General features: G+C 33.9%; 1 protein-coding gene across 1 annotated transcript in view; it reads left to right on the top strand.

Moving 5' to 3' along the window:
• LOC106875429 (collagen alpha-1(XII) chain) overlaps positions 1-20,848 on the top strand; it is a 161,995-nt gene that overhangs the window by 109,126 nt on the left and 32,021 nt on the right. The window contains exons 27-33 of the mRNA XM_089351166.1: positions 2,744-2,919; positions 5,181-5,295; positions 7,670-7,827; positions 11,731-11,848; positions 15,588-15,718; positions 16,818-16,932; positions 20,708-20,848. The exon at positions 20,708-20,848 is cut by the window's right edge and continues 29 nt beyond it. Coding sequence (XP_089207292.1) covers positions 2,744-2,919; positions 5,181-5,295; positions 7,670-7,827; positions 11,731-11,848; positions 15,588-15,718; positions 16,818-16,932; positions 20,708-20,848 — 954 coding nt within the window. The remainder of the gene's footprint in view (positions 1-2,743; positions 2,920-5,180; positions 5,296-7,669; positions 7,828-11,730; positions 11,849-15,587; positions 15,719-16,817; positions 16,933-20,707) is intronic.

Raw genomic sequence — 20,848 nt, 5'->3', positions numbered from 1 at the left:
ATGAACAAAATTTGAGAGAGAATTCTCGAATCTTTCAATCTACTGGTTTCGATTTTCGTTAAAACCTTTGTCAGGATTCTCTTACTTTCTCCCTAGTTGCTGAGAGTACAGAAAATTTACGTTGTAAAAATATAAACGTTACCAGACCAACGTTGTTCTCAAAGCTGTGACTAGTGAAACCTGCGTATTAATTAGTTAGAGCACAGATGTAGCGTATATAAGATGAAATGCCTATACTGATTTACAATCATTATATACTCTTACTCTTTTACCCTTTTACTTGTTTCAGTCATTTGACTGCGGTCATGCTGGAGCACCGCCTTTAGTCGAGTATGTCTAGTAAACAAATTTAAACCATGCTCTCAAGAAAATTGCGTTTTTGTACACCATTTGAGTACCTGGTGTGGAGGCTCACACAGGCAGTCTGGTAGGAGGGAGTGATGTTAGATGCCTTACTCACCTTCCAAAGCGATGGAGTGGAAGTCACGGCAGCAGGTGTCAGTAACTGCTAGCTGCTAGCAAGAAATCTGCGTGCAGGCATGTAGGCAGCTTGTTCCCGATGCGGAACAGAACGGTTAACGTCAACCTACAACAGCGTGGCTGTGTGGTAAGAAGCTCGCTTCCCTACTACATGGTTCCGGGTTCAGTTCCACTGCGTGGCACCTATAGCAAGGGTCTTCTACTATACCCTCGGGACGATCAAATCCTTGTGAGTGGATTTGGTAGACGGAAACTGAAAAAAGCTTGTCTTACATACATACATTCAATAATACGTATGTATGTATGTATGTATGTATGTATGTATGTATGTATGTATGTATGTATGCATGTATGTATGTATTTATGTATGTATATATATATGTATATATATATATATATATATATATATATATATATATATATATATATATATATATATATATATATATATATACATATACACACATATATATATGTATGTGTTTGATTGTCTGTGGTTGACCCCCACCATAGCTTGACAACCGATGCTGGTGCGTTTACGTCCCCGTAACTTAGAGGCAAAACATACCAATAAAATAATTGCTAGGCTTATTAAGAATAAGTCCTGGGATCGATTTGTTTGTCTAAAGGCGATGCTCCACCATGGCCGCAGTCAAATGACTGAAACAAGTTAAAAGAATATATCCGTGTGCATATATGTATGTGTGTATACACATGTATATACATATATGTATATATCGTGAGAGAAAGTGACACGAGGAGAGAAAGAGGAAGAATTTTGTACAAAATTAGGAATATTTCAAAGTTTGTAATAGATGTAAATGAATTTAAATTAAAAAGTTAAAAACATGAACGTTTATCACAAGATATATATAATTTGTACATAGAACATATTTTAGCCAGTTGAACATCTTTATCATGCTTGCAGTTGATATCTGTCTGTGAATGTATCTGTATGTATGTATTTATGTATGTATGTGTGTGTATTTGGCAATGATAGAACATGAATTTGTGTCGATGTTATTGATAGCTCTATTTAGCCTGACATTCGTTTTATGATTATTAAGTTTCCTGCCATAAAGAAATGAAAAATAAATGATTCAAATACATATTTTATAAATATTTTTGAAAGCAGTTTATTTGGCTGTCGATTCTAATATCAGAGAAGAGCTCATACACATGACAGTAAGTTAAAGTAGTATAAAATTTAGAATAACATGATCTAGCTAATTTTAAAAATGTCAAAAGACAAAGATAGCAAAATAAGATAATATAATATATTTTATGTTTATTTTTTATCTATTTCTGTCTTTGAACTGCAGCCATGCTGAGGTACCGTCTTGAAGGGTTCAGTCAAACAACTGAACCTCAGGCTTCATTGTCTTAAAGCCTGATACTTTATCGGTTTTCTTTGCCGAGTCTCTAGGTTACAGGAACATAAACAGACCATCACCGATTGTCAAGAGGTGGTAGTGGAGAAACAAAAACGCAAGCACTGTATCACACATACACACACACATGCATGCGCTCACACACACACACACACATACACTCACACACATACGCATATGTACAAAGGGCTTCTTTTCGTTTTCGTCTACCGAATCCGAACACATGGCTTTGGTCAGTCTGAGGCTATTGTGTAACTGAAGCCAGAACAATGTGGAGCAGCGACGCCCGCTCCTCTTAAGGGCCAGAAGCAATGCGATAAGTCATTTTCCTTGACACATTAACAATTATGCCAAACCAATAACATAAAAATATAATAGAATAAAATAAAAATATAATAGAATAAAATAAAAACAAAATAATAGAAATAAAAACAAATTAAATCATAATGTCAAAAGATAATCTAAATAAGAATGTATTGGCAGTGCATCATTGGTGAGATCGCATAAGCGCGAAGAAACGTTTAAACACTTTATAGGAAACAATAATTTAAGGATAACCTGGTTATAAAAGTATCTATTTATTTAGGAAGCGAACCGGAAATGCTGAAGAAAATGTTAGCTTTCTGTATGCTTTCCCCCTAAACAACCACCACCAAATTCTATGTATATTCAGAACATATCTGTAGAGTTGTAATTGTTGGTTTTTTGCCTGTGAGTCTGATGAAATGGCTTATAACTCTACTGTGTTTCACACTCTACATTTGCTTTAATATCTCTTTTCTTTAGGGGATTATGTTTAGTAGGTATTTCTAAACGGGTTTCCCTTCATGTAATGTGATCTAATTCGTACTCCCTAAATTACTTTTCGTTAGATGTTCTAAAGTCACTGTCCTACCACCAAACTGCCGCAGAATAAAGGACTCAAATGGATGCTGTGAAAAAATAGCTTGCACTCAAGGAGTTCTAGCAGGATCAAACAGAGGCAATTCTACGGGTGGTAATAAACTAATCCACAATTCAACACATGGATTGATATCCAAAGACATTTGTAAGTTTACTTTGTCATTTAAAAGAATATCTTATTTTCTTCCTCGTTAAATTTGTATAAATTTGTGGTATCTAACTTACTTTATTTAATCATCATCATCATTATCATCATCATCATTATCATCATCATCATCATCATGTCGTCGTCGTCGTCGTCATTGTTATTATTATTAAATTTTACTTCTCAGAATTCTCGATCTTGCTCTGGGTAATTCTGTGAGAGAGGACAGCAACCTGTTGCCAATGGTCTCACAGAGTCTCTTTCTACGTATTATAAGACTTGAGACTTAGATGTTAAGGACCGTAGAATATACTTAACATCTAAGTATCAATCTCAAAATCCTCACTATCTCCAATATGGCAGTTATTTGAGCATGTTCTACCCTCATGTCACTTCCAATTTCACAGACATATTTCTCAAATTTGGTTCTTAGTGCTTCGAGTCCAAATGACATGCATTCTTTTTTCTATATCCTCGTCTGTAATTATAAGCTTCCTTTGAGATTAAGAGCAGCTGTGCATCAACAATTGTTCCACAACATTTTTTACAATCTACCCTAAGCTTTTTTCCTCTTAATTATTATTATTATTATTATTATTATTATTATTATTATTATTATTATTATTATTATTATTATTATTATTATTATTATCTTCATGTACACTCAGCAGATTAGTCTGTTGGAATAGAAAAGAATTCTAACATCGGGCTACAACAAGTAGCATTAGATGCCAAGAATCCTCCTAAGTATCCTAGTTGTCCCTAATAGCATTGTTTTCTGCAGCTGTACTAAACTGGGTTTTATGCCTATTTCCTCTATCCATCTGTTCAGATTTTTAGGGATAGTTCCCAATGCACCTATAAATACTGGGATACATTTTACTCACACTTTCCATAGTCTCTGTAATTCAATAGATAGGTCCTGGTACTTTGCTATTTTTTTCTATACCTTCCATATTAATTTTTTCATCATTTGGGATTGTAAAGTCAATTATCTGGCACTTACTATTCTCTTTATCTACTATTACCAAAGCAGGCCTTCTAGTTTCTATTACTCTGTCAGTCTGAATGTCCCACCACTAAGTCCGGTCTGTTATGCTCTAGCACATGATCCGTTTGGATTGGGAAATCCCAGAGGATTTTGCAAGTCTCCGACTCCGCCACTCTCTGCATTTCGTGCTCATATATATGTGAAGCCTTATATGGAATAGCATGAAATGCTGGAGATCGGAATTGACAGCAAATGAGCAAGTCCTAAGACAGGTCAAAATCAAAAGGAATCTTCCAGGGAGACAGTGTGTCCCTACTGTTATTCGTACTGGGAAATACTACAGAAAACAAAGGTGGGGCATGATCTGGGAAGAGGTTAGGGAAAACTAAACCACTTGCAATCCATGGACGCCCTTAAGCTATTCACAAAAACTGAGGCAGAACTGGACAGCCTAGTCCAGTCTGTACGGATTTTCTCCAATGATATTAAGATGGCGTTTGGACTCTCAAAATGTACTGCGATGTTGATGAGATGAGGAAAGCTTGCCAGGACAGAACGCATGTGGTTGATAAGAAGTGAAATGATGAAGGCAATTCAAACTAGTTGTGTTGCCACACCTTGTAGTACTTTTGGGCAAGTCTAGAGCATTCGTTCGTGATATGAGCAATGGTTTAATCTACTCAACGCAGACACTTGCTCATTCCTAAGGTTGATCCCCCAGTTCGTGGCCAAATCTTGACCTTGCACTGCCAGTATAGTGCTCCCGGTCTCTTTTTTAGGGTTCCTTTCATCAGCCAATCCCATCTATTTTTTTCCAGCAATTTCTGCTGTGGCTACATGGAATTGATTGTGAAGTCCTTTCTTGCGTAATTCTTCTTCATGTCCTTTTGTTTTTCTTCCATTGTTTTCTCTTTTTCTCTACCCTTAATTCTCCTCCCTCGTTCATAACTATCATTATCAAGGTTTCCTTACTTTGGGCTAGGTATCTCATTAAGCTCTCGAGTTCGATACGCATGTAGTCTTCCACACTTATCAGTCCCATTCCTTCCATTTGCTCTCTTCGTGTATAGGCGAGCAGTGTCTGCACGTGGATGACGAGCTCCACGCATTGTTAAGAGATTTCTTGGTTTCCTGTCCATCTCCTTTAGCTTTATCATCATCATCATCATCATCATTATTATTATTATGAAAGAAAGAAGTTTGTAGCACAACTCAAAAATAATAATTTCTTTCTTAAAATCAATTTTATTTAATATACTTATAATTTTAGCGGGATGCCTCTACAAAGGAGAATATCATCCAGAGAAAAGCGTCTGGAACGATGGATGCCAACTACAATGTACCTGTCAAAATGCTACATCTGGGACGTATGAATGTCATCAAAGGTAATACATTATCATTCTCTATTCTGATCGAAATATTCATTATTGTAAGATTTCCTATTCATGTTTTGGTCTGAAAAATAACAACATAATTCATATTCTTTTATTACTGTTTTTCTCATTATTTTTCTCTTAATATAAATTCTTCGATGTAAATTTTTCGAATATAATACTTAATATCCAACAGTTGTCTTTTCTGAAACAGTAATGTGATATGAATAGACTATAAGAACCCATTGCAATATGCTGATATTTGTGGAATATTGCATGTGTGTGTTTTTTTTAATAATGATTGCAATGACTTGAAATGGGAAGTTAAGTTAATGTCTATGAATTATAAACTTGCACGCACATATATGCGCACATACGCATAAACACATTCCCTATATATATATATATCTTTATATATATATATATATATATATATATATATATATATATATATATATATATATATATATATATATATATATATATATATATATATATATATATATATATATGTATATGTATATATATATATATATATATATATATATATATATATATATATATATATATATATATATATATATATATATATATATATATGTATCTATGTATGTATGTATGTATGTATGTATGTATGTATGTATACATGTGTGCAAGTGTGGAGGATATATTTTGGTATTTATCAATTTAGGATTATTCATTTGGGATTAGCCAATGTTTCGATCTTTGGAAATCTAAATAATGGCAATAAAAGTTAATAACCCTTCGTTTCCTAAAGACAGCAAAAGAAAAATGAATAAATAAATATAATAAATAAAGGATAAAAATTGTTTTAAATAATAGCTTAAAAGGTAATGGTTATGTCTCTAGGTGATAATATGACTACAATAATGCTCATAAAAATTATGCGCAGAAGTAAAACTAATAATCAGGTTAATGGTCACAATGATTTCCTCCTGAGTCATGGAAGAACAAAATCATAAAGGGAATTAACATTATTGTTATATATGCATGACCTTTCGGGAGGCAGCATCAGAGTAAGGAAGGCAAAATGGTGCCATTTAGGAATTGAAGAAAGCACAAACTCAGATTATTGGTTGCTGAGCTCCATTTTAAATTAATATCTATACAAATTAATAATTCTATTAAATAGTACCTTAGGAAATCAATTTCTTTCCTAATCACAAGAGAAATGAATCAGCTGCCTTTAGAGTCGAAAAGGTGTCATGGATCTGACTTATGGTTAATTTACAGCGTATGCTATCTTCAGAAAGGTTTTTTGCTCACAAAGATTCAATGGAAAGTGAACGGGATTATTTGATGTTCATAGCTTTCATATGTGTACTAGCGCCATTAGTGAAGAGAACGAAATTGAATAGGAAATAGGAAGAGTTCACTTTTTAAAGGTCATTGAAGTTCAACAAGTCAAGTCCTGTTTCGTAGCATCTATTTTGTCATTGACTCAAAATTGAAAGAAGGCAAAAGTAAATGAGGTTTGATATAAGTTCATTTCGACAGCGAACTAGATACGAGCACTAACTCATGTTTATTTATGACATTCCACAGTAATAATGTAATAAGTACATCAGTTGCCATTGTTACTCAGTCGTTGGTCGTGAATAACGCCATGAAAATATTTATAAATGAGGTGCGTTGATGATTCAATTGTGATCGTGAATAACCACCTTATTTTAGTAAACAGATTGGATGTAGATTAAAACATTTTAAGAACTTATTTTGCACTCCATCATTTCTCTATATATTTCACATCTCTCTATAGTAATGAAAATAAAGTGCATAATAAAAATTTCAAGCACTAACGAAAATTAAGGAAAAGTCAAAACTTTATAACTATAAGAAATTTCCTCTGTTGAATAAAACAGATACTTGAAATAAAATAACCTTACACTACTCTCTTATAATAATGCGATGCTTAATATATCCATTTGAGGGAAATTTGTCCATCACATAAACGTGGAATAATAGAAATAAATGAAGAAGCTACAGATGGTTTGCATCAATAAATAGTAAATACATACAACTCAGGAAGTAATATAAGTTAGTTTGTCGCGAGGAAGAGACGCTGTCTGACATTTCGAGTAGGGTTCTTCCTCCAATGGAAGGCCTTGCCAGAAACGTCAGATTTCTGCACCTCCACCCGAATAACTAACTTATACAATTTTGTCAACTATTTTCTACTCACTTTCAATTTTGTTTAATGAAGCAGAAGGTTATATATTTATTGAGAAGACGAATGAATGTAGAGTTTGGGATTGTAGAAAAGCTTTAGGAATGCAGTTTCTATAATTATTAAATGATAGAGCGATCGTAATTCTATATGGCATAAAAAAATAACATTTCTAATTTTCATTGTCTTTTCTATCAGGTGCCCCATTTTTGAAGACCTCCCCAATGATTGTCGACTTGTTGATTTCCCAGGCGAACCATGCTGTGTTATTCCAGAGTGCAATTCCACTCATACTATTATACCAAAATATGGTAAACCCAAAAAAGGAGTCGGAAAAGTTACAAGTGATCCTAAAGGTGTGGTAATGCTTTTTATGCGAATAATAAATATTGTTTTTAGTCTAGACATAGTCTAACCTTATACTCTACTGAAAATTTGTTCATCTGTAAATGTAGTATTTAGAATGATTGACTTTATAAGACGCACATTTTAACGTCGATTTTGTTTTAAATTGCATTCATGGTGAAATCTAAGGTTAGTACTTCAAGTATATGTAACTTTCGTCGGTTAATATTAATGTAGAGTTCAAGAACTTGTGAACAGTGAGTAAGATACTATTGATTTCTCTTGTTTTCTTGACAAGGCCAAGTTTTCCAATTGAACAGACTGTGGCGTGGTACTGCCTATATTACCATAATTTTTGGACAATATGTCATGTTCTTGGCACATCACTTTCATTTAAATCGGTTACAGATCGGTGTCAAAGTAAACTCAACAAAAATAATCAGCATATGGAGCAAGTGAGACAAATCTCTGCATATTTTCACCAATAATAACGACAACACTGAAGACAGCAGCTACTAGCAGACTTGTCACAATGTCAGTCTGCAATCTGAGAAGTCAACGGTTCGTATCTCTATACGGGCATTACATTGTGACCTTAAACTACAGTTCATAGTAGTGTGTCCTAAGAAACAGCATTCTCTTACTCGGAATCTATCTTGGCTGTAACTAGAGCCCTTAATGAAGCATAGCTCAACACCATATGAAGACTATACACGCAGTATAAAGTAGACACTATATACGTAGTAAACTAATATATAAGTGTTAATTTTTTGCTGCTGTTTCCTCCATTATCGAACATCTCTGATTGAGTAGAACTATCACCAAATGCATTCCAGCCACGACTAATCTGTACTTTTTGTATCGTGTACTGTAATGTTCAATGTGTCTTCAAGACATGTTTGTGAACTATGATCTTATGATGTGGAAGCATGTACTTAAGTTGATGATCATCTGGTTAGTTACTGTGGATATGTGTAAGATGAAAATTTGCTGTATGAATACCAGAGGTATGAGCATGATGACGAGGGTAGGATGAAGTGGAAAGGCTAGGCGGTAATCATATAAATCACCAAGAGTCAGAAACTTTGACTGTTAGCTAAAGGTTAATATAGGGTCGAGAAAAGGGTTCAGTGTATTTGAAGAAATACACTGTTAGTCAGAGATAAAGCTAAGACAGATCACAAAACTATATGATTTATCTGCGATACTGATGAGAGAATAATGAGACAGAGACAAGAAAAATTGTGATTTGAAGTCGCTTAGGAGGACGACTTGGGGAAAAAGCAAATTATTATACAGATTGCCGAGCAACTGTTGGGTGTAAAAGAATTCAGAGAGAGGTAGTGATGGCGAATACACTTTTGAGAATAGAGAAGGGATAATAATTTCAACCACAATAACCAGTATTCTTTAACGCTAATGTCTAAACCAGAACATTGAGTGTTAAGGACATAGACTTCTGTAGAAACGGAGCGGGTGCTTTTCGAAAAGATCTTGAAATGTAGAGAAGTTAGAGATTGTGGTTACATAACTTGTTTTAGAGAAGTATAAATGATTCGGTTTACTTGTCAGTATGTAATGATGGTTATGACCAATGCTTGTCTGAAGCTTTTGGATAAGGGTGTGGCGAAAGAAAGTCCGTTAGATTTATTAAAAAATATTTTCGTATGGCTGTAAGATGTGATGAGTGTATAGTAATTCTTCTTGCTATAAGCAAATTCCTACTTTTTTCCACTTCAAACAACACCCGCTTCAACGGAGATTATATCACCTTTATTTCACACTAACTTTCCACATCCAAACCTGACCTATTCACCACATCTCACCAAAGTTTAGTTGACTCCTTGCCAGTAAATAGAAAACATCTTACAATGGGGGAGTGTGCCAATCTTGTCTCCTTCTGCAGAAAACATCACTGTATGCATTTAGAAAACATTGTCACACTGCACTTCATATACGTAAACAATGGAACTAAAATCACCATGAATACTTTAATGTTGATTTTCCACTACCACTATAGATTTCTTCTGGCGAAAACAAATGTTCAACGTAGCAAAGATTCCAATTCCAAAACTAGTCTATCACTTCAGATTCAGAAAATGCCTTACCTCCATCCCCACCCACCACCGACAGTTTCTTATCCTTTACAAAGAGACTACTGCTCCTGCAACTGTGATATTGACAAAGCTACTCGCATCAAAGGTGCTACAGACGTCTAGAATGTATTCAAAGATAATTTCATAGACTAATTTATATAAATTCACACACAGACACTAGTCTCTGGTCACGGATATGATGTCTATTATTGTGATATAAAACCATACACAATCTCCAGCCTGCGACCTTCAGGTACGCTGTCTCCATTCTGTGCTTTTATCATTGATGCTACAAATGCGTCTGGTTTCCCGGAGCTGGTTGATATCCTGCCAGCACTTCCTAAGGTACTCCTGGTTTACTCAGTTCTTTTCTTCTCCGCTTCTCATATTCGCAGTAACAGCTACGTCCACAACGTCATCCCTCTGGAATGTACGCCCTGCTCATGTTTTTTTCTCTGACAAAAGCTAACGAAAAAAGGAAGAAAATAGAAAAAACTACTCATGCCCTGAAGCTTAGACTCAACTACGTCTATCACTTTTATATAGTTAGCAAACAGGCGCAGGCGTGACTGCGTGGTTAGAATTTTGCTGCCCAACCACATGATTTCGAGTTCAGTTCCACGTGACTATGTATCGATACTATAATGGGAATGGAGAGGATGTGAAATAGTGTGTCAACGAACTGTTTGTTTTCAAACTGTAGGTTTATTCGTATTCCTTGCAACAAAGTCAACTCTCTTAAAGACACTTAGGTATGGCGATAATATATCGACCGCTCGTTGAACTTAAATCTCCGTTTTCTATGTGCAATAATGTATTTCAACACATCCTTTTCGTACTGCTGTCGCTGGTGGTGCTGCTGGTGGGGCTGCTGCTGCTGGTGGTGGTGCTGCTGCTGGTGCTGATACTGCTGATATCTATCATAATTATCATAAATTGAACGATGTCCGAAACAGCTGTCGTATATGATGAAACCTCGTAGCTTACCTGTAAAGCCCGTTCACTTTCAGTGTTCTTTGGGTATTTGCTTAATGAGAGAGACGGAAAATGGAAGATACGAGAATGTTTATTCATTACTACAATTGTTTCGATCCATCTACTATAGTTCTCTCACGGGTGGGGATACTGAACACTGGTTTAGGAGTATCCATCAGTGTAGATGTGCTTCTTCAGATGATTACAAGATGCATCTCGTTAATATATATATATATATATATATATATATATGGGAGAATGTACGAAAAAAAAAACAATAACAGACGAGGACAGGTAGTGTAAACAACAAAAGGATGTATTAGTATGACGCTCGGGAATACAGAAAGTCTTTAACGTTTCGAGCTACGCTCTTCAACAGAAAGAATACGGAGAAAACAAGGAGAAAAACACGGAGAAAAAAAATTGAATGGTGTTGGTCAACGGTCTAAGCACATACACGTGCTTACATACATAAGTTTCTATATATAAAAGATTGTCTAAAGCTAATATATTTTGGAAGTGCATATTAATCAATAGGGTTATTATTACTAAAGTAAACGTGATAGCGCGCGCGATTGCATATTCGCAGACTTACCTATATTCTCAAAAAATAAGTTGTCGAAGTCTGTATGTAAATAAGTTTCCACAATGATCTTCATCTTCAAACACATATATCTTAATGGTAAATAGGCTTCAAAATATTTGTCTACGCTGTGTTTACTAAATTAAGAACACACACACATACACGCACACGTATTAATTCTCAACTGTTACTTAGCTTGTGAGATATAATTGCTTTTTTTTTTAATACTAATAACAATATGTAATTGTTGTGTATTTTAGGTGGCTGTGTTTATACTAACGGCAAGAAATACAAAAAAGGTGAAACCTGGTTAGATGGTTGTGATTATTCTTGTGTTTGCACTAATGAAGAGAGTGGTGCCTATATTTGCGAAAGGAGGTAAATTTTATATTATAATATTATTCTATGATAATTAAATTTTGAAACATTGCTAAATTTAGACATATTTACAAAATAGTTAAATAATATTATTTTCTCTCACATTTGAAAAACCAAAAAAATCAAATGAAGAAAATGTACATATTTAAGATTGCATATACATTTCTATATTTCGAAATTTCGGCTTATTAAGTAAATCTAAATTAAATTTTCAACTTCCACAATAACGTTTCTTTGTTTATTATTTCTGTTTGGCTAGTGTCGAAATATTTTGAATAATATTCCTCACTATCCTGCGTTTTTGAGATTTGTGTTGATTTATGCAGAGCTTAGTGGAGAAATGCACAGATTAATGTAAATGTGGGCTGAAGTTGGGATTGTATTTTATGTAACTAGAAAAAATAAGCAAAAGTTATTTTGCAATAGATTGGTGTACGTTGCTTCGTAAAATATGTACCAGTTAAACACTGGGGGCGATGTAATCGACTTTTTCACTCCCCCGAACTTGCAGGCCATGTGTCAAAATTTGAAACCAATGCGTAAAATATCTACTAAGGCGGTGAACCGGCAGAACCGTTATGACACCGGGCAAAATGCTTAGCGGCATTTCGTCCGTCCTTACGTTCTGAGTTCTAAATATGCAGACATTTCCTCAGGGTCGATAAAATAATAAGTACTAGTTGAACACTGGAGTCAAATGTAATCGACTAACTGCCTACCTTGAAATGTCAGGTCTTGTGTCTACAGAAGAAAGGATTGCATAAAAATCTACTGTATCTCTTCTAACACACACACACACACACACACACACACACACAGACACACACACACACACACACAGACACACACACACACAGAGACACACACACACACACACGCACACACACACACACACACACACACACACACACACACACACACACACACAATCACACAAATAAATATTGTGGAAGCAATGAGCAATAACAAAACCAACAAGAAAACACTTAAGAGACATGTTTTAATAAATAATGCATTAGTTTAACGCTCAAAAAGTATGAGAAACACTAAAAGTTTCAGTTGCTACCTGTTCAACAGGGGGGAAATATAGACGAAAAGTAATGGTGTGCTAGACAGTAATAGTGGTTGAAAAGATTACATATAAACATAAGTGGTATAATAACAATCGTATATATATATATATATATATATATATATATATATATATATATATATATATATATATATATATATATATATATATACATATATATATATATATATATATATATATATATATATATATACAGAGAGAGAGAGAGAGATAGAGAGAGAGATAGAGAGAGAGAGAGAGAGACTAGCCATAACTATCTTTATATATATATATATATATATATATATATATATATATAAAGATAGTTATGGCTAGTCTATGGGGTTACCCTGGGTTTCACGTCCATAAAGCGTTTAACTTTACGACGTTTCTTCAGACCTTAATGGCCAGTAACCTATAACCTCTTCTACTGCTCCATACGTTAGAGTGTGCTTACTATTTTCTTAAGAAAAAAATTGTTTGTCCATGTTGTGTGTAGAGTTTATGAATGAATGATTCACCAAGTAGAAAAAAACTAAGGGGAAGTAATTAGTGATCGTTATTATTGTGGACAAGGGAGATAATAGTTCATCTTTGGTGGTAGTGGGGAAATATATATGCACAAAAATTCAATGATGGGTATGTAATCGTGAATTAAAATATGTATAAAGATCAAAGTTGCTTATGCGTGCATATTTAGACGTGTTTTGTATTTTTCGATGAATAAAGTTTCTTTATTTAAACGTTCTTGTATAGAAATTGTGTCTTTGCACGGGTAGAAGGGGAAAACTGTGAAATTCGGTTTGATGTTACCTGCACATCTCTCTATATGTTCACTTAAAGGAATCTGTCTGCATTGCGGGAACCAGATTTGCTCTTTATATAGATGGTTCTCCATCTTCATGTCTACTGGTCTATCCTATATAGTGATATCCACAACACGAGCAGTTTATTACATAAATCATATCCTCAGAAGCACAAGTGAAATTGGTTTTAATCGTGAACCTCTCTTCTTGTTTGAAAACGAAATCTGAGCCTTGAAGTAGGTAGGGGCATGTTCCCCAGTTTGGGTCTGTGATTAGCGAAAACGAAACCGGTCGACAAACACAATATGAAATATATTAAAAATATATTAAAACTATGTAAAGTGTATGCATTTTCCTTTTTCAATATATATATATATATATATATATATATATACTACATTTTTCTCATATATATTTATATATACTACATTTTTCTCATATATGTATAGATTCTCTTCATCTCTTCTAATATATATGTTACAGTGATTCTAATACTTGTAACATCTGCTGCAGTTTTTCTAAAACTACTTGCACATATTATAGCTGATCTATTATATATAACACCCGTCGGGTGAATACTATCTATAATTCTATCTTGTCGTACATTGAATTTTGTTGAGTCTGCTTGAGAAATACGCTGAAGGTACATGTGTCTGCGGAAATCTCAGTTACGTGCAGGTTAATTCTGAAGCAGATAATTCAATTGATGTAACAACTGAATTCTCGTCGTCGAACGACAGTGATCAACCAATTTCTCAACAGTAACTGATATATATATATATATATATATATATATATATATATATATATATATATATATATATATATATATATATGTGCGTATGAGAAGGGATGATCATTAAGTGGACATCCGTTATGCTAGAAAGAGGTCATCAACGACCCAACCACAAAGGAAAATAATGTTTTCCAGAAAAAAATTCAGCAAATACCAGAACATAAGCGGGCAAGACAAATGAAAAATATACAAAATAAAGAATTGTCTACAATTATTTCTTTATTTTGTATATTTTTCATTTGTCTTGCCCGCTTATGTTCTGGTGTTTGCTGATTTTTTTTTCTAGAGAACATTATTTTCCTTTGTGGTTGGGTCGTTGATGACCTCTTTCTAGCATAACGGATGTCCACTTAGTGGTCATCCTTCTTATACTCATGTAATATAATTTTTCTGAATTTTCAATTTTTTTATATGTTAGGCCACTGGTTTTAAATTGATGTGTTAATTAAATTAATATTCAATTTATCACCCTCAGTATATATATATATATATATATATATATATATATGCAAATCAACCTATGAGAAATTATTAGATATCACTTATCACAATGCACTTCGCTGGTCACAATGCACTGCGCATCATCTTAGCTTTCGAATGATTCCACCCCGCGAGCAGGCAACATACCTTTTGCTCGGAAGGCTAGTGCATCCCCTAGTTACCCATTTACAGTTGAAAAGAGCAACGTGAAATGAAGTGTTTTGCTCTAGAACAAAACAAGCGGCATGTTTGAGAATCGAAACCACGATTTCACGATCTTGAGCGTAAGACCTCTAACCACTAGACCACGCGCCTTCACATATACACGCACACAAATGGAAACTAGATGTATTGTGAAAGCCAAATAGTGGAATCAGTATTGTTCGAAATGATCAATCACACTGTTTCTTGAGAATAGTATCATGTAACTCCTCCTCCATTGTGTCATTTTGAGTAATATATATTATCTTAAATGATTATAATTATTAATAAACAAAGAAAAACAAGTACAATGTAATTTGAAAAAAAAAAAAAAAAATTAGCATGGAATATAGTTTTCAGCTTGTCTTTATGATTCTACTTTAGATGTTCATATTTGGGAAGACCTCCACAAGGGTGCCGAATTGTTCGTGACGAAGACGATGATTGCTGCAACACGCTTCAATGCTTACCTTCAACTGCTAGCCCCGACCTTTCAACACCAGTGCATGTCGCAGGTATCTTGAAGTTCGTTCTTACTGACTTTCGTTTCTTTCTTTCTTTAATAGTATTGCATTTGTGGACAAAATTCAGTCCCGAAACCAACAACATTTTGGCGACGAACCTGTCAGCCTTTTATTACGTCACTGGAACAGTTACTGAACGGATGTGCCACGATTCATATATTCGATTCCACTTAGAGTACTGCTAAAGCTTAATTACACGCCTTGAAGAGATAAATTATAAGTATGAGTCAGTAGTTCGATTGGAGGCTAGAAATCAAAACCAAGTGCATAAGTAATGATAATAGATACTGACAGGCAATTTATTACGGGCTTTTAAAACCTAATAATAATAAGATGTAAAGCCAAATTTGTAAGGTGGGTAGAACCAATTGTATCGACTGCAATATAAATTGGTAATTATCTTACTCTGACCGACTAAAAGATAAGGCTGAATTCAGAATGATCTAAAAAATTTGAAGATTGAGAGACGCAGTTTATTACTGAAAGGCATTTTAGTCCACTACTCTACTCCTGCGAAGCTTTCTCCCTCATCATCATAATAGTCATCTCCTATGGTATAGTATAGTATAGTATAGTATTTGCTGCAGTAAATAAGGGTGATATTATACACTCTTTAAGTGATTCGTTGAATTGCAGTGCTCTTCAGTTCAAACTGATTTAAAATAGCTTACTTTAGTTTTACACCCTTTCTATTGAATGTTTTTTCTCGTACACTAAGCACCATAAGAGCTTGACATTAGAACTAATAAGCCGATCTAGGAGACATAATGAGACGAAATAATAGCTACGTAACTTTACATAGCTTTATTAAATCAAACTAGCCTCTGTACTTTTTTCTCTTATCTTTCTCTCGAGATTTCGCTTTTCGCTGTACTCATTAATCAAATTTATTTGATCCCCGTATTATCCTAGTCAACGAACCAAATACTCCCTCTGGCAATGTTTTTTCATACTTCGTAAAAGAATTACCTCCAGTTTCAGAACAGTTGCACTTGGTATGTTACATAGAAATAAAATCTCCAGTAATGTTCTCAAGAGATTACAGTGCTATACAACCATGACGGGTAATTTCCTTTTTTCATATATCCAGGGAAGTGCTTCTACAAAGGAACTGCATATGCTGAAGGAACCACGTGGCATGATGGCTGCAGCAAATCATGTGTTTGTGAAAATGGAAAGTACGGCTATTACCGATGCCAAGATAGGTAATGAAATTGTTTCTAGTTATGTAGTAATATTTCTCTAGGGCTACAATGTTCAAATGCATATTATTTTTTCGGTAATTGCTGTGTTTAATGTATTTATTGCTGTTGTACAAATAGACCGTTTGGTTTATTGCTGTTCATTTCGTTTAATATATTTCAGCTTGCTTGGAACAGAGTGTAAGATTTGTTGCTGTTATTATTGTTAATCTCAAGTCTGGCACGGCCGAGGGGACCAATGATCAGAGCCGTTTAAGCAGTAACTGCTTCGTTTTCTTTTTTCATGTAAAATTCCGTAGTCCGAAGTTGGCGTAATTTTTTAAAGACAATTAGATGTAATTTTAGGAAGAAACTTCGCCTTTATTTTTAGAAGCTGACCAACGGCGTAGAGGTTCCTTATTGGTTAGCAAGGTTCCCTAGTGAGCTGTTGCCTTATATGTTAGAACTTATTGCATGAATTTGAAATTCAAGTAACACATTAGATCCTATTTCAAGACATGAACGTTGGTAGTGTATACATTACGGTCTCCATTTTAAGCTCAATATAATAAACTGTATCTACCACACACAGTAACTATTAACAACAAATTACACCGAAGCAGTAGAATAGGCTATGGACAGTGTTAGTGTCAGTGACAGATCATAATACCAGTAGACTGATAATCATGCAAATAATTGAGAAATACATAATGAAATGATAATAATCGATTATATCTTTTGTAAGTCAAGAAGTGCCAATTCTGACAGAAATCTTCATTAAAGCATTGCTGTCTTAGTAACCGATCTCCAAGATCGAAGTCGAAATCCATCAAGTTTCAGCAAGTGATTGAATTATTTTCATCGATTCATAATTTCGTATTGTTTTTTTTTTTCTTAGTGTTTTTCAATTTGAGTTGAAATTTAAAATTCCTTGTTGATAAAGAGAAAAACGTTCCATTTTATTTATCGCTCATCTTCAGATTGGAAAATTCTCTAGTTTACCAATTTAAATTTTCAAGCTGAAGAACATGAAAACAAACTTTAAAAGAAACTTCCTTCCTGAAAATACCAAACAAAACAACATAAACAATATTATTCTTCAAACATTTCTCAACTACACATTATAATAACAAAAAAGATTAAGAAACCAAAATTTAATAAATTTTCGAATAATGGAGAAATAGATTTATTTTATTAGCTATTGTTTCTATATATTGTATATTTTCGCAGACGATAAGCGAATCAATCATCTGAAGAATTCTATATATTGACTTAAATTCCTAACAAACTAATGTTATAGTAAAAAGACCAAATGTTATCATAGAATCTTTTAGGGAAGTTCATAAATATATCCATTTTTTTATTAGAACAAAATTATACCTGATGATTGAAAGGTATGATTGAGTGGTTACCATTTCATAATTAGTTATTTGAGTTCCGAAATATATATATATATATATATATATATATATATATGTATTTATATATAGATGTGTGTGTGTGTGTTTGTGTGTGTGTGTGTGTGTGTGTGTGTGTGTGTGTGTGTGTGTGTGTGTGTGTGTGTGTGTGTGTGTGTGTGTACAAACTTCTGAAGTGCTACAGCTGCTTTCGTGTTGAATTCTTACTGTCACGAAAATCAATTTTTGCTTTTTTATAGTGATGGCTTAATCGGAATTATATATTACGATATTACTATTCCTATATTACTAAAATATATTTACTATATTACCATTAATCTTTGGTGCTTACACTGCAGTACCCCTTTACAACTACGTGGGCTTAGTCCTTTTGGTCTTGGTAACAGTCCGTCTAGGGAGCTTTTGTCCATTTATTTGACTCCGATCCTGTAGTCAGAAATGACACTTCTTGACTTGTGATAGATATTATCTATTATTATTATCTAATTATTTATTTCTCGATTATTCGCATGATCATGAGTCTACTGGTACTTCTATATTCTAAATTAATTTACTATATTTCTTCTTATCTTCGGTGGTTACGGTACACTGTACACCTACGAGGCTTTGACAAGAAGTAATCCATGAAAGTTTTGTCTAATTGCTTGACGTTCACCCACCTCTCTACTCTATGACCGGTGCTTATGTCGTTTTGAGCTCGTTGGACTAATAGCCAAAAAAATATCCCGGATTTATCTGTCCAGTCATTTTCCGTGATATACTGTATTTATCGTTGCATTATCCAATATGTCTTTCTTGTCGAACGATCTTGGGCGTGTGAGATAAGGGAAATCTTGCTGATATTTCCAACAGGTCATGTGACTCCGCAGAGTCTACCTTGTTGGCTGATATTTTGATATTTATTTTATAGGATAGGTAGTATTAACAGTAGGTAGATTTTGACAGAATTCGAACTCAGAATGGAGAACGCCGACGCTGATTACTGAAATGTTTTCAACCTACATTCAACCATCTATGCGGTTATCGTTGTCATATATCTACTACCATATTGGTTGTAAATAGCATTTTCTCCTTTCACTAGTACCAGGTATTATTCACCTTATACGATGTATGTATGTATGTATGTATGTATGTATATCATATTTGTTATCTATTGTCCAACTAGCCTCAATAACGTATTGTTGAGTGATTTCCGTTGAAATTCAACATAGGATCTTTCTTATTCAAATAAAATAGAATGAAAGAGCGAATTAAATACTGTGAAATTATTAAATTAATAAAATATCACGGCCAAAACACGACAAAGTGTTAAATTTTTCAATATATCATTAATCAATCACGATAGAAGTTCTGTACAGAGATTCAAATCTACTTCAAAGTATTAGCTCGCAAAATTTTGTTTTATTTGTATTGCATTTTACAACGAATGAAGATATACAGGGTGACCGTAAATCTACATACATTGGCAAAAATGTATATTTTCAATAGTTCTTATTCAGCTACATTAATAAATAACATTTTCAACATGGTTTTCACCATTAACGATGCAAAGTTCGACGCATTTTACGAGTTTCAGATGAACTCGGTATAGTGACTCTACATTTCTATCAGTTTAGACACATCCGTCCATCCGGATTTATGGTCGTCCTGTATTGCCACATTTTGCGTACAAACTACGTAAATATTTTTTTAAAATGACATTTATAACATTTAACCTACAAATATGATTAAACTCTCGAATATTATTGAATGTTTCGTGTTTCGATAAAAGAAATATACGAGTAGTTATCAAGAATTTCTATTTAGAATTTTAATAGTAATTTTTCACATTTTTATATAGAATTTTAAAAATTATTTTCGTGTCGCAAATAGCTTCATGTTATTTACAACCAAGAGACACTGTCTTAAGAAATAAAATTATTCTAGTACTTATCTCAATGTTTCCTTTCCTTTCCTTTTATTTATTTTATTTATTTATTATTATTATTTTTTAACAAAATATTGCTTGTGACATATTTCATCTCCAATTTGGTATACGTATGGTTTACATTAGAGTGCTAACGTTCATAAGTGGTGTGTAGACTTAGCTTTCATCCTTTCGGGGTCGATTAAATAAGTACCAGTTACGCACTGGGGTCGGTGTAATCGACTTAATCCCTTTGTCTGACCTTGTTTGTCCCTTCTATGTTTAGCCCCTTGTGGGAAATAAAGAAATAAAATAAGAGGTAAATAGACTGTAGCAGCTACTTCACGATGTTAAAGAAGTTATTGAGTCTACGTGAGAAAGAACACAGGGATTCTAGTAGAAGCATAAAAAAGACAATGTTCCTAACAATTAGTTTTTTAAGTAATTTTCACGGAGTTTCACTATGTTTATATAGATGCGAAAGCTTTTCACACGTGCCATCAAGCTGTACTATGGAACCAGATCCACTAGATTCTCAGTGCTGCAAATTTCCACGATGCGGAGATAATACAACCATACCAAAAGGATTCCGAGGTTCAAAGAATGGATTTGGAAG

This window comes from Octopus bimaculoides, chromosome 4 (assembly GCF_046866305.1).
Source record: "Octopus bimaculoides isolate indiv1 chromosome 4, ASM4686630v1, whole genome shotgun sequence".
Lineage (NCBI taxonomy): Eukaryota > Metazoa > Mollusca > Cephalopoda > Octopoda > Octopodidae > Octopus > Octopus bimaculoides.
Note: the sequence above shows the minus strand (reverse complement) of the source record. Positions and strands in the feature narration are given on the sequence as shown.